The following is a 14,429-nucleotide window of genomic DNA, read 5'->3' on the forward strand; positions in this document are numbered from 1 at the left end:
TGTGTGTGTGTCGTCAAGTGTGCTGGTGCCCTGCTTGGGGACACCAAAGCCCTCCTCGTGATGCCTGTACGCTGCTGCAATGTGCACTGTGTTGCAATCGGGTAGTTTCAAAGCAGGACAAGGTAGCCTCGACAAGCTTTTCTGATTCTTAATGTGTGCCAAGAGCAGGAGAATATGCAGTTATGCCAATATCCAGCAGGACATTAACGTAAGTATTTACTGATATGAAGTATAAAGCCTCTGCAAACCTAGCTCAGTTTCTCTAATCTTGTCACAAGACGACTCCGGTTGTTAGTGTTATTCTCTTTCTTTGAGGTTACAGTGTAGGAACCATGAAAAATTGTATGCACATGTAGAAATTCTGTTAATTGAAGTATCAGTTATTACGTGCTACTGTTTTGGGGCTTCAGGTCAAGAATTAACTATGCCTCTGTCTTGGAAACTGCCAGCTCCCTAGCCAGTAAATAATGGTGCGGCTGCACTTGCAGCATGTCGTTACTGAGAGGGGTAACTTAAGACTCTGTTGGAGGGTAGAACAGAACAGAGACGTCACAAGCAAAGCTTCACATGTACGTGAAACCGGTGTGGCCTGAAACAAGAGTTCTCCACAAAGGCACTGCTATGCATCCTGTGAACAGCTGAGTGTCTCTCCCAGACCCACAGCTGAATGCAGAAGTAGATTTGGTGGCGGTGTGTTTTCCCCAAGTAGTTCAGTACAGAAGAAAGGAGCAGAAATGATGCTGAGGTAATGCAAAGGGAGCAGTGATGAAAGGTACAGTACATTCTAGTCATACGTTGCTTCAAGGCATTTTATCAGTGATAGCTTTGCATACAGATGCTTATAAAATAAGCCAGGAACTGAAGATCTTGAACACATTTTTGTGAAAGAGTTGGGCATTGATGTAAGACCATTCATAAACAGCACAGAGTTCTGTCACTTTCTGGGCAGTGGGAGTTTATGATCAGAGGGAAAGCACAGAATATACATAGAAAGTCAGCGTAACGTCACTGAAATCAGCACAGGATCAAAGTTTAACACATAGGGCTGAAGATCTGACCTAAAAGAGGTCTGGAGAGAGCAAAACCGAAGTTTGTGGCATCAAGTGAGATACAGAGCAGACATAGTTCTTGGGTCTAGTATGTATACAAAAGGGAAAGTTTCTGTACATCACACTCTGAAGTTCAGACAAGATCCTGGCTACCTCTTCCGCTGGCGAGGCAAACAAATGAGGACCGACAGTACAGATTTAAGCAGTCTGGATTTCTTGGGGGTTGCAGAAGGAATTTTCACTGAATTGAAGTTAAGAAGAAATCAAAAGTTTTGCCACATAACTGTGTAGTACACTACACAATGATATGTTCACATATTAAACAGTAAGAAATTTCTGTATTGCAATTTGACCTACAAACATTACTTAAGTATCTGATTTGTCACTGAGTTGTTCTAGCATAATTACAGAGTGTTCAAATACTTACTCTTAACAAACCTTCCAAGAACTGCAAGTCTGTGCTTACCTTACCTGTTAACATAGCGCTTTTATCTAATAATCATTATGTCCAGAGGGTGAGTGCCTAAAGTAAACCAGAACAGCAAATGGTGTACTGTACTTGAAAGCACTGTATGTACACATTCTACAGCTTAATATATAGTTATTCTATGAATGGTTCAGACTACTACAGACCTCAAAGAGCAGAACTTGTGCCAAGGGCCTGCGGGTTCTTAAATTTCTAATGAAAGGTCCATTAAACTGATCGAGGCACTGTGGAGTCAGAGCTACAGGCTCTGTGTAGGAGTGTTCCCATCTCATCCTATGGCACATGTGCTGCTGTACATGCCCTGTAATCGAGCGTGTGGATCTGAGTGTAATGCAGGTTACTACAGGGGAAGTGTTGCTTTTGCTGCTGTAGTTAAGGGATGTGTTCTTGATACTTATCAAGGTAAGATGACTTTTGAGTAATCTGATGGCAGATACTCATTTAGGCTTGCTCTGCATCTCATACTTTTCAGTGCTCATTTGTTTTTTATTGTTTTAAGGTATCTTACCTCAATTAAAAGTCGTTTTGGCGATGTGGCATTTATACCATGTTTTCTGTATGTAGAACACTGTATTACCAGGAAGAAACAAGCACAGCTGTATCCTGAGGCATAACTGTGGTGGCAGACAAACGTTAGGGTATGAGTGCAGAATACTTTTGTCCCAGAGCAGTGATTTGTGAATTATTTATTATATTAGCTGTGTGGTGCAGAAGTGGAAACTGTACTGGGTTAAATGGAAGGAGTTTGACATTTCCCTGGGGAAGCCACGGAGCTGCCTGTGCTGGGATAGAGGCGGTCCTTGTTCTCCTGTCATGGTTTTGAAGAGCGTCTGCTTTAGAAATGAGCAACAAGAAGTGTCTTGTTCTTTTGGGTGCAAATATCCGAAAGGCTGTCATTTCTCTATGGTGCCATTAACTTCCACACAACTGTTCACAAAAATGAAAGATTTTATCTGTTTTAGTGGAAGCTGGAGGCGGGATAGAGGACATGAAACAGACTGCTCCAGACATATCCCAGCCTGGAAAAATTTACAGTTTTAGGTTTGCTTTCAAAGCTTAGAATAACTCTGAAAGAAACCGTAGATCATGAATGATTTCTATTAAAGATCTCATTATAAAGTAATCAGATGATTCAGACTTGTTTGGGAAGAAAATGCCGTACATTTTTAGTTGTCTGGGCTTTTTATGAAAAGACATTTTGTCCTGCAGATTTATTATTGATTTGCTATAAACTGTAATATAAATAGCAGTCTTAGCAGATTGTTATTCAGAGGTAAAGATTCTGAAAAGAATTAAATTTAAAAATTTCTTATTTTTATAGGGTAATTATCATGTACACAGAAGGTACAGAAAAACTTTCTGCAATAGGGAAGCCCAAGCTGGATGGTTTTAGCATGCTTACTGAATACTGTTGCGTATGTAAACCGAAATGTTCTGTGACGCAAAAATTTCTAGCATAGTTTTAATCACGTTTTGTCACTTCATGTGGATTGTGGTTTCCAAGTACAAAAGTACCAGGGTTAGGTCAGGAACTTTATATGGCCCTGTGAATAAAGGCACAAAATGTACGGTGCACAGAGATTATGCAGAAATATATACTTAAACTGGGAGTCTGGCATTACCCAATTTTTCTTAAGAGTTGTCTGAAAGGAAATGTAGTTTTCCTGTTACAAATGGTTACAGGGGAAGGAAAAATAGTCCAACACCTGTTACCTACTTTTAATGACTGAAATGTCTGAAGCGGCATGAAGTTGTAGTTTTGGCCACCTGTATAAGGCGCAACAGGTAGCAAATGTTAGTACGACACATGCCCAAGTTCCATCTTTGAGGAAGAATTTGTGTTAGGATTAAAAAAAAAACCCCTAACACCAGTTTCTAACTATAAATGCCAAAGAAACAGTAAAAATATGTCCATTCAAAATGATCTGCAGGGTATTTTTTTCATTCTGAAAGAAGCGTGGTCAGAACAACTTCATCCCCTGGAAGTTTTGCTAGTCTGTGAGCAGAGACTCCTAGAGCTAGCTGGAAGAAAGGCTACAAAAGACAGTGTCGGCATTCTTAGAAGAGACTGATAAACTTTATCATGGAATGATGTGTAGTAGAATGGTGGAGACTGGGCTTCACAGTCAAACTGCAACACGTGCTGAGCAACAGTATGTCTTGGGAGATGTACTCTAGATCTAGAGAAGTCTCTTACAGTCTGTGTAAAATATCCCATCTTCTGACACTTTGGAAACAGCACTAGTTTCAAGATGTTTCAGATTTTTGACAAAATAACAAGTCTCAGCAGAAGGCACGTGTTATTATTTTTAGTTAAAAACTGCAGTTATCCAAAGATAGCAATGCTTTTTTTTTAGGGGAGGGGAAATAGGAAAAATTCAAGCCTGAAACTCCCTTGAGTTATTCTAATCTGTACTGATAGCAGAACCCAACAAATATGAAAAAAAATCTAATTTCACTGAAATTTTGGCTTGGGAATGAAGTTTCAATTGCCAAGATTTGAAGTTATAATGATTTAAGTTGTTATAGCTCATCTTAGGTTAACAGAGGTGATGTAGGATTAGTTTTCCTTTACCGTCTGACATCACTTTAATCTGTTCCACTCCCTTCAAAATCAGTTGTCAGTAATCCGTGCTTCTGTGCTTTGTTGTGTAACACTTGGGACCTAGGTAAAGCCTTTCTGCTTTCCTCAGAAGTACTGACACACGTCATCAGAGATTGCTTATATTTTTCCTGGGTTAAACAAGGTGAGATTCAAGTGACTAATAATTTAGGCCTTTGTTGGGCCCTTGCTTATTGGTGCAAGTTCCCAAACCAACACTTCTGGAAACATGAACGTGTCCTTCTGAGAGCACAGAGACTCTTTTGGTTTGTATTGCCTTTATTAGATGTTTTGTATGTTTGATGGGTTGTTTTTAAAAAAATAAGATTACAAAGATGCATCAGTCACAGATACTTGTGGAGACGTTCACCTGTATTACTTAAAAATAAATACAACAAAGGCATGCAGGACATGATGCCCGTAGGTCCCATGTTTATAGGCCTTTTTCCTAATCGAATCTGCTTAAAATAGTTAAAATATGTTTGAATAACGTATTACTAGAAGTACTAGCACACCTTTTCTTGCCGTATTTTGAGGGGAAAAGTAGTTTTGTTTTCTTCACCCAGTAATCAAGAGGAAACACGTAAATATAGATTCTTGGAAGTGGTAGTAGGCTTGACCATTATTAAGAGCTGGAAACTGAGTTTTGCCTTTGTTTACAGGAGTGACAGAGCTCGCTGGATTACAGTGCTTGGACAGGACAGAGACAGGCAGAAAACTGACAGGACAAGTAAGTTACAACTAACAAGATTTCTGAGAGCTTTGGCAGGGAATGGAAATGCACTGCCCCTTAGTAGGGATGTGAGCAAGCATAACCATAGAAATCTCCTAGGCTCTGTTGCTTTATGCTTCACATGTGTGAAGCTGCCATCTCTTCCTGCACACAGGAGCTTCTTTGAGGAGTTCCGTTTAAGGCGGTGTTTCTATTTGCATGCATCACCTTTCTTTTACGCGAAGTGTTTAATTCAGCCTTTACTTATTTCTTCCACAGCTTTAACTCAGGTGGAGATCATCAGAACTTACACAGCAAAGCAGTCAGATGAACTGTCTCTTCAAGTTGCCGACGTTGTTCTAGTTTATCAAAAAGTAAACGATGGTGAGTGAGAATTTTGCTGGCAGTAACCATCTGTCACCACTGCAGGTGAATCGAGCTAGGAAAAAAGTATTTTTCCTCATAGCACTGGGCCATACAATGAATAAAGGTTTAGCTTCCAAGAAAAACGTGAGCCTTTTGGTTCAGGTTTCTAAATGACAGCCTCTGCTTAGGCAACAGCTGTTCAAGGTGTAACTCATCACCCATCATAATTTTTATAGATAAATAGCTGCAGAAAGTATGTACTGGCTGGTTTTGACGCATGAAATGTCCATAAATTGAATTCTACCTAAAATCACAGGGCTCAGCCATTTTTGTGAGTGAGCACCAGGTCTGTCTGAAAGAAACATACATATTAGTGTGCTACATGCTGTGCTTCCCTGCCTGTTAGGTAGAGGGGTCTAGCACAGTGAAGAGTGATTCTTACCCAGACATGGAAGCAATTATAGTAGTATCTCACTATGTGCTGACTCAGTGATGCTTGAAGCACCAAATCCTAACTTTTAATGATGTTATTTAATATTACATGTGAAATCAAATATCCCATCAATTGTGCTGCACTGTTGAATTACAATACAAAATTATTTTTCACATTATTTTTCTTGTTGTTCCTAGTCTGCCTGCATTAAAAAAAAAATTTAAAAACAATCTGCCAAAACTATCTTAATTTGATACTATATTCACTAAAAAGGTAACCGTGCAACACTATGACCGTGTCTACTCCAGTGCAACACATGGAGTTCTGACAAAAGTATGTTTAACATTACTTGCAAAGGTTTGTTACTCCTTGTGTCATCTGTTCCACACACACCCCACCCCCCCCCCCCCCCCCAGGTTGGTACGAAGGGGAACGACTGCGGGATGGTGAGAGAGGCTGGTTTCCCGTGGAGTGCGCTAAAGAAATCACATGCCGCGCCACAATTGACAAGAACATGGAACGGATGGGCCGCTTACTTGGACTTGAAACCAACGTGTAGTCTGTTTTGCTTCTTTATACTATACCACAGGATTTGCACTAATTGTGCTGCTGTACCCCATGGACAGCACGCTACAGCTCTCACACAGAAGGTGTGAGTCACCAATGCAAAAAATCTACTTATTAAGAGCACTGATGGTTCAGATACTCATCCCTTCTTGTTATGCATTTTGAGCGGTGTACTGAAACCTGGCTTGACCAGTAACAGATTTCAACTAGAAGTAGTTTCTTAGGCACTAGAGATCAGCCATACATCTTCCTGACTCAAATATCAGTTTCACCATATTTAGTCCCTCCATCTGGTTTTGAGCATTTTGGCTTTCTTTCAGAAGCAGAGCTCTTGTGCAGGAGACTAAAAACACCAGGAACTCCCCCCCCACCCATAGAGCTAGAGGAGGACAGCAGTACTGAGGGTTTCCTGGTCCTCAAACTGCAGCATTACATTCCTCTGTAAGAAGCAAGCAGATCCCTAATCAGCCTTAGCAAACCTGACACAAGCTCCAGGGAGGAATTCAGAGAGAAGTACCTCCCCATACTTGTTCAGACAGCTCAGACATTTTCTCCTTCTAGTGTTGCAGTGGTGAAAGGCTTTCTGAAAGCAAGAGGTAGGAACTCTGGACAATAGATGATGTTGATGATCTCCTCCTCAGATCCATTTTAACAGAGGTGTTTTAAAGGAGTAGAACTGGAAACGCGTCCATTTTGTTTCTGTTTTCCTTGTGTATTAATATGAAGATTTAGTTCAAGTTAACGCTTTTAAAGCAAGGGTTTTGATGAGGACTAGAGAAAACATGAAATACTTTGTTATGGGGTGGGGTGGGTGTTTTGGTAGGGATTTTTTGTTTTGTTTCTTAGTCTTTCTGTACTTCCATTCTGTGGAGGGAGAAGAACTAACTGAACTTCAGTTTACCTACATCTTTAGTATTTGCTAGCATCACGTCGAACCTGCAGGCAAAAATAAGGGAGAATGAAGAGGTGTAGAGTTTTCTTAAGGTGCCAGGTCTTCTCATGCTATTATATGTATGAAGAGTAGGACCACCACTGAGGAAAGACATGGAAGGAGAAGGCTTAGCACTACGATTTAACTTGGTATTTTGTTACCTTTGCCTTCCCTGATTGGCAGTGCCACTTGATGTCATGAGGTGCTTCAGGCAAGAGCTGGGAGCCAAAATACTACTCCAACCTTGCTCTCAGAGGAGCTCACATTGGTGCTGCTTCACACATACTCTTCTCTGCTTTAGAGAAGACTGCTCACAATTGCACTACACAACACCTGCTAAAATTTTTTGCATCTGCAGTTTAGCTTTGGAGTTTCACAGAAGAGACATCACTTGATGTTGTGTGAACAAAACGCACTCTAAGTAAATTTCAGTGCATCTTTTCTGTATATAAGCATGACAGTTTGTACTATAAAAATCTTCACCTTTTTAAGGACCAGCTGGTAACTCAACAGCATAGAATACACATTCAACAAAACCATGGGGAGAACATGTAGTACAAAGGCTTTCTTATTGTTGTATTCCCCATGTTTTTCAAGGGGTTGTAAGTTGTTTTATATACTGTAATATGTTGGTTCAATTTGTGAATGAATTGTATGTTTATAGAAATATATCTCTGTAACAATTTTTAAAATACATTAGGAGGGCAATAATTTTGTACAAAAATACTTACCTTGACAGTCTGACAGTGGTTATACAGCCTTGTGAATTAATTTATAAGTGGACTGATAAATAGTAGTGAGAAACTGTAAATTGAACAAAGACTTATTTAATAAAGCAAAAATACTGCTAATATTGTAACAAATATTATTGTACACAGGCAGATGTTTAACACAACTGGATGTATAAATCCAGACATTAATTTTATTGGATTTTTTAATACCATTGTATGTATTTTTCATACCTACTTTTTCCAAAAATAATGTAATGGTTTATTTAAAGGCATATTTTTCCTGTTGCTGGACACAGTTCTTCAGGAATTAGACATCCATGATTTTACAGGACAACAATCAATAAAATGTTTTTAAGTCCTTACTAAAAAAAGCTTCAGGTTTTTTTCAAGAAACACCATTATACTGCAAGTTGTTAACATTCTTGTCAAAAGACATTAAATCTGTTCTGTAACCTGTGGCATTTAAAGTTTTCCGTTCTGTAAAGAGAAACGGCACCATCGTGTGCCCTACTTTGTCAGTCATAGAACCAATTTACACATATGCCCACAAACTTGGAGCAATGCGTAAAATGCAGGCCAGGACAGCATCTCATGTCTCAGATTGTACTGGTAGAGAGGGAGTCAGGAATAGAGAGTGCTTCAACGATTGTAGCTTTCTATAAGCATAGCCTAGTTCCAGTCAGAAGGGACCTACAACAATCACCCAGTTCCACCACTTCAGGGCTGACCAAAACTTGAACCATGGCATTAAGGTTATTGCCTGAATGCCTCTGACACACAAATAAGGCACGGGGCATCAATCACCTCTCCTGGAAGCCCGTTCCAGGGTTTGACCACCCTCTCAGTAAAGAAACGCTTCCTCATGTCCAGTCGGAACCTCCTCTGACAGACACAGCTTTGAACCATTGCCAGGGGTCCAGGGAGAAGAGCTCAGCAGCTCCCTTCCCTCCATCAAGAACCTGCAGAGCACAGTGAGCGCAGCCCTCAGCCTCTCTTCCCTCAGAACTACACAGACCCAGAGCACCCAGCTGCTCCTCACTGGACATGCCTTCCTGCCCCTTCACCAGCCATGGGAGCCCAAGTATTCTGCATGCAATAAATGCTGGAATACTGTACTGCAATTATTTATAATATACTGTAACTTCTGTAGGGGTTAGTATACAAAAGAAGATCGTTAACTTGTGTTAGTGCTGACAGCTTGGGACTGGCTGATGTCTGCTGGCCACAACAGCGGTCTGGGGACCTTCTCAGCAGCAACCTCACCCTTAGCCAAGCGGCTGTTGCAACCTCCCTGTGCACATCTGCACATTTGTCCCACTCGTCTGTTCACATATAGCTTGTTTGATGCTAAACAAAGGATCAAAATAGAAAAAAGTGGCCTTTTTGGCAAGCTACTGAGGCAGTACTTCCTGGAGAATTTTCGAGGGAAGCAGCTGATGCCATCAGTGTTTTCTAAACTACACAGCTCTACATAATTCCCCCATCCACAGAAAAAAAACTACACTGCATCGCATTCTGTTTAGGGTAGCATCAGCACATGCCTGAGGCAGGCACAACACCGGTAAATGGTACGACCTCTTAAAATGGAAGTTAACATTCCATGGTAGCTCAAAGAGGTCTGAGAAACTTAAGACAGCATGACAAGCTATTTATTTAAAAGTAGGTTTTTAAAAACTAATTTTTTTGTGGTGTGTCCCCCCCTTAGCAACTCCGTGATATTTTCATCAGCAAAACTGCCCAAGGAAGAGATTACACTAGTTTGTCCTTTTTACAGCAATAGACCACAGGAGTTTGTGGCTGTAAAATTAACTTTCATTTTTGCAGGGCCTGGAATCTGTACTACCCCTTCCATACGTGACTTCTCTAATCAGATTTTAAGCAAATTGACCAACTCCCCCCCCCCCCCCCCCAAAAAAAAAAAAAACAAACCACCAAAACCAAAAAAACCCACACACAAACAAAACAAAACAGGCTCTCATTTCCCTGAATCAAAGTTTCATTTTACATGATGCAATTAAGTAGACCTTATGTATGGTCAACCACGTGAAGCCAACATGTACAACTGGCACGGTGATTAGGTACCTGCACAGATCAGAACAAAGTCTCAGGTTTATGTTTACCCCTCTAAAGCTGAGGCTGTACCCAACTGAAGGAACCTGCTTCAGTCCTGGTAAGCCTGGATGCCCCCACAGGGCCTTCAAGTACCCTTTCAGAACACCAGTACTCTTCTGACTTCAACCTGTCCTGGCAATTTCTAAATACTCATAACTGAAGAACAGTTTAGTTATAAAAGAGAGATTATATAAAGAACAGTCAGTCTCTTCTTTGTATCATCCCTACAGCATAGTAAATACATTTTTTTCTACTGAACTTTAAAAAAAAATGCTACAATGTTGTATTGTTCCCGACTTTCATACCAAGGAATAACCTCTTTCTACATTATGCAAAGCTAATTTGCTGAAAATAAAGTTATACCACTTTAGTCAACCTACACAACCTCATGAAACAGTGTCTTTGCGCAGCAGCACATTTACATGCACACACCTTAAAACACTGCATCTCTAGAATATATTCATACAAGCTTCATTTTTTCCCTCGTACTTCCTGTTTCTAAAGTAACATACTTAGATCAAACAAGTAGACACAAGTAGTAGAAACAAACCTAGAGTAAATTTTGATTCAAAGATTGAGGAACTCTGAGATCTTTTTTCCTGAGAATTAACACAGGGAGTGTTAAGTCTTGGCTCCATTGTAATCTGCAAATGATATTCAACACTGTGTTGTAACAACTACATCATTTAGGCAAACTGGAGAGAACACAAACATTAGGAAAAATTAATTACCATCACTGAATTGTTTCCTTCTATAACCTGGAGTTCCAGAAGGTACTAGAAACTCTTTAACACACAGGCAGACACAGCCTTCATTAAATGCAGTAGGAACTGGGAAGCAAAACATTCATGGTCTCTAGCTAGCCATATGAAAAAAGGTTAAAAACCTTACATCAAGCATTCACAGATATTCAGATAGTTGTGGTTTGACCCTGGTATGCAGCTAAACGCCACCCAGCCACTTGCTCCTTCCCTGGGGGCGAGATGAGCAAGAGACTCACAGAAGGGCAGAAGTATCAGAACTCATGGGTTGAGATCAAGACAGTTCAATAGGTAAAGCAAAAACCGCACACACAAAGCTAAACAAGGAATTAATTTCAACGTTTCCATGGACGGGCAGGTAACTCAGCCATCCCCAGGAAATCTGGGCTCCAGCACGTTAAACTGTAACTCAGGAAGACAAACATCCCAACTCTGAACATCTCCCCTCCTTCCTTCCCCAGCTTTTACTGCTGAGCAGTATGAGCCACACACCTAGTGTGGGCCATCCCTTGGGTCAGCTGTCCTGGCTGAGCTGCCTCACAGCTCCCTGTGCCCCACAACCCCCTCACTGGTGGGGCAGCCCAAGAAACAAGAAAGGCCCAGAGACTGTGCTAGGAACATCATACCATCACAAATCCAAAACACAGCACCATACACACTACTGTGAGGAAAATTAACTCCATCCCAGCCAAAACCAGCATACCTGACATCTGGAAAAGGCCAATTTTCAAACTCCAAAGAACACAGAGGTTTACTGATACTCAACATATGTTTTAAAGCAGAAAAAGCTTTAAGCACAGTTGGGAAAGTACAGCCAATGATTACTCACACAGTAGTAGTAAATATCTGGCCATACCAAGCCACAACCCCTCAGCACACATTTCTTCCTAGCAGCAGCCTTTATACCACGCTCTGATCCTCCACAATTTGGGATGGTGGTTTGATTTGTTTAGTCAACACCGTCACAAACAAGTGCTTTATGTAGAGGTGCTTAAAGAATCACCATTAAAAGTATTGAACAAAAGTTTTAATAGGAATTTGTGGGAGTGAGACTTCATAAAGGTCAAGGTTCACTTGCTTGCTACATAGATAAATCACACAAAGAATAAAATCAAAATTAAACTGGAATAATTTATACAGAAATTAAAAATGCAGAAAGGTAGGGGAGAGCCTCCCGCTGAGTCACGAGGTTCAGAATGGACCCCCTTGCTTTCTAAACTCTATTACTAACAGAGCTTAGGTGCGGCTAGATCCAATCCTAGTCTCAGACTTGGTCAACGGTTTATATCTAAAGAAACTTAAGGAGTAAGAGTAGTGGAAAACCTCCCGTTGAGTCACGAGGTTCAGATTGGACCCCCTTGCTTTCTAAACTCTATTACTAATAGAGCTTAGGTGCGGCTAGATCCAATCCTAGTCTCAGACTTGGTCAACGGTTTATATCTAAAGATTTTAAGAAATAAAGAGAATAAGGGAAAAGCGTCCCGCTGAGTCACGAGGTTCAGAATGGACCCCCTTGCTTTCTAAACTCTATTACTAATAGAGCTTAGGTGCGGCTAGATCCAATCCTAGTCTCAGACTTGGTCAACTGTTTATATCTAAAGAAACTTAAGGAGTAAGAGAGTAGTGGAAAACCTCCCGTTGAGTCACGAGGTTCAGAATGGACCCCCTTGCTTTCTAAACTCTATTACTAATAGAGCTTAGGTGCGGCTAGATCCAATCCTAGTCTCAGACTTGGTCAACGGTTTATATCTAAAGAAATACAAAGAGAACAAAGGGAAAATCTCCCACTGAGTCACAACATTCAGAGTGGACCCCCTTGCTTTCTAACCTCTGTTATTAATAAAGTTTAGGTGTAGCTAGGTCCGATCCTAGTCTCAGACTCGGTCAAGAGCTAGACACCAGCACAAACACTGATATTGTTACCCAAGTTCTGCTGTTGCTGTATTTCTGTTTGCCCTTTGTTTTATTAGGCAAAATATTAGCCATCATCTAAAGCACTGCAAAAACCAAGAACAACAGGAATAAAACCACTCACCATCCTTTATCTTCTTCCCAGATTTTAATCCAACCCTGCCATAAACAGCCCTACTGCAGGTGCTTCATCATGAACCTCAACTGTGTCAGTGCAGCAGCAGGCCCCACACACCCCCTTGCTCCACCCTCATCTCTAACCGCCATTTTGAGTCCTCCTGCATCGGCCCCCCTCTCCCTGCACAACACCCCTTTTCCAAACCCAGAGGCCCGAGCTGAAGAACTAGTAATTTCACTATCATTTTCACACAAATTACAAGTCAATTTCTTGTGTTTGTTCTGGATTACTCTTTCGTCTTTCCACTTCAGGCGTTTACTTTACACCGGTGTCCCCCTGCCTTCCCGCCTCCTCAGACGCGAGGCCCTCACAGCAACTCGCCGTCCTGAGGTAAACGCACCCTCCACCTCCCGCGTTTACCTGCGTCCCGATCTCCAGGCAGGTCCCGGCCGTCTCCGGTAGGGTCCGGAGACCCCCAAAGCTCCGATCTTCGAGATCCCAACCGCGGGGGGGGTCCAGGGAAGTGGGCTTGCGGGCACTGCCGCCCGCCGGGACGGTCCGCTCCCACCCAGCAGCAAATGCCCGCCAAACCCCCTATTCGCTGGAGCCGCCGTGGCGTTTCCGTCTGCCCCTTAAATCACCTCCTGCAACCGCCACCCCCCAGGCCAGGGCAGGATCTCCCTCCTCCCTCCTATTTAAAGCACAACCATCAGCACCTGGGGGTAAAATAATCGACCTCCCCAATCAGTGTAACTGCGCGTCAGGGGCTTTTTTGCAGCTGTGTTGCAGAAATAACGAGCTTGTTAACCACTCCCTGTTAGACACAGTCTAGGCGCTAGGTTAGACCTATTTGTGTCTAAAAAAATAATAAGCTTCACCTGACCCATTCTGTTTTTTTCAGGATAAGGTTCTTGTTCACCACTGTCTAGTCCCTAAGTTAGATCTACTTCTGTATAAAAAAAAATAATTTTTCTAGTTCTGTTTTCTTCAGGATAAGGCTCTTGTCAGCCATGGTCTAGGCACTAAGCTATATCTACTTCTGTATTTAAAAAAAAAGTTTGACTCAACCAATTCTGTTTTCTTCAGGATAAGGCTCTTGTTCACCAGTCTAGTCACTATGTTAGATCTACTTCTGTATAAAAAAAAGGTTTCACTTGACCAATTCTATTTTCTTCAGGATAAGGCTCCTGTTAGGCACAGTACAGTCACTAAGTTAAGACTTATTTCTGTATTTAAAAAAAAAAAAAAAAAGCTTCACCTGACCAGTTGTTTTCTTCAAGATAAGGCTCATAAATCCTCAAGATCATTTTGCAAAGCACAAGAAACAAAACTGAACTAAACCCCAAGAAGGGAGAGGGGTTACATCTCCAGGTGACCAAAAATGAGATGCAGGAGCTGTGTTCCCCTGGAAATAACTGCAGCTATGGCTGCAAAGTGCAGGTACGAGGCTGCCAAGTGAAGTGCCAGCACTTTTCAGTGCCTAGTTGAACACCAGCCCTCCATTTTAGCTCCCCAGGCAGTGGGGGAACAGAGCCTGGCCCCAAATCCAGCCCCCCACATTGAAAGGCCCCAGCAGTCTGCCACCCCTGCATGAGCCGGATCACAACAGTATATCTCAAGTCACTCTACTCAAAATCCCAAACAACCAT

At 41.6% G+C, this 14,429-nt stretch overlaps 1 protein-coding gene across 1 annotated transcript in view; it reads left to right on the forward strand.

Moving 5' to 3' along the window:
• Positions 1-8,334, forward strand: part of ARHGEF26 (Rho guanine nucleotide exchange factor 26) — a 58,357-nt gene extending 50,023 nt beyond the window's left edge. Inside the window, exons 12-14 of the mRNA XM_056357997.1 lie at positions 4,801-4,868; positions 5,130-5,234; positions 6,066-8,334. Coding sequence (XP_056213972.1) covers positions 4,801-4,868; positions 5,130-5,234; positions 6,066-6,208 — 316 coding nt within the window. The 3' untranslated portion in view covers positions 6,209-8,334. The remainder of the gene's footprint in view (positions 1-4,800; positions 4,869-5,129; positions 5,235-6,065) is intronic.
• Positions 8,335-14,429: the final 6,095 nt, after the last annotated feature.

This window comes from Falco biarmicus, chromosome 13 (assembly GCF_023638135.1).
Source record: "Falco biarmicus isolate bFalBia1 chromosome 13, bFalBia1.pri, whole genome shotgun sequence".
In the NCBI taxonomy this organism is placed as follows: domain Eukaryota; kingdom Metazoa; phylum Chordata; class Aves; order Falconiformes; family Falconidae; genus Falco; species Falco biarmicus.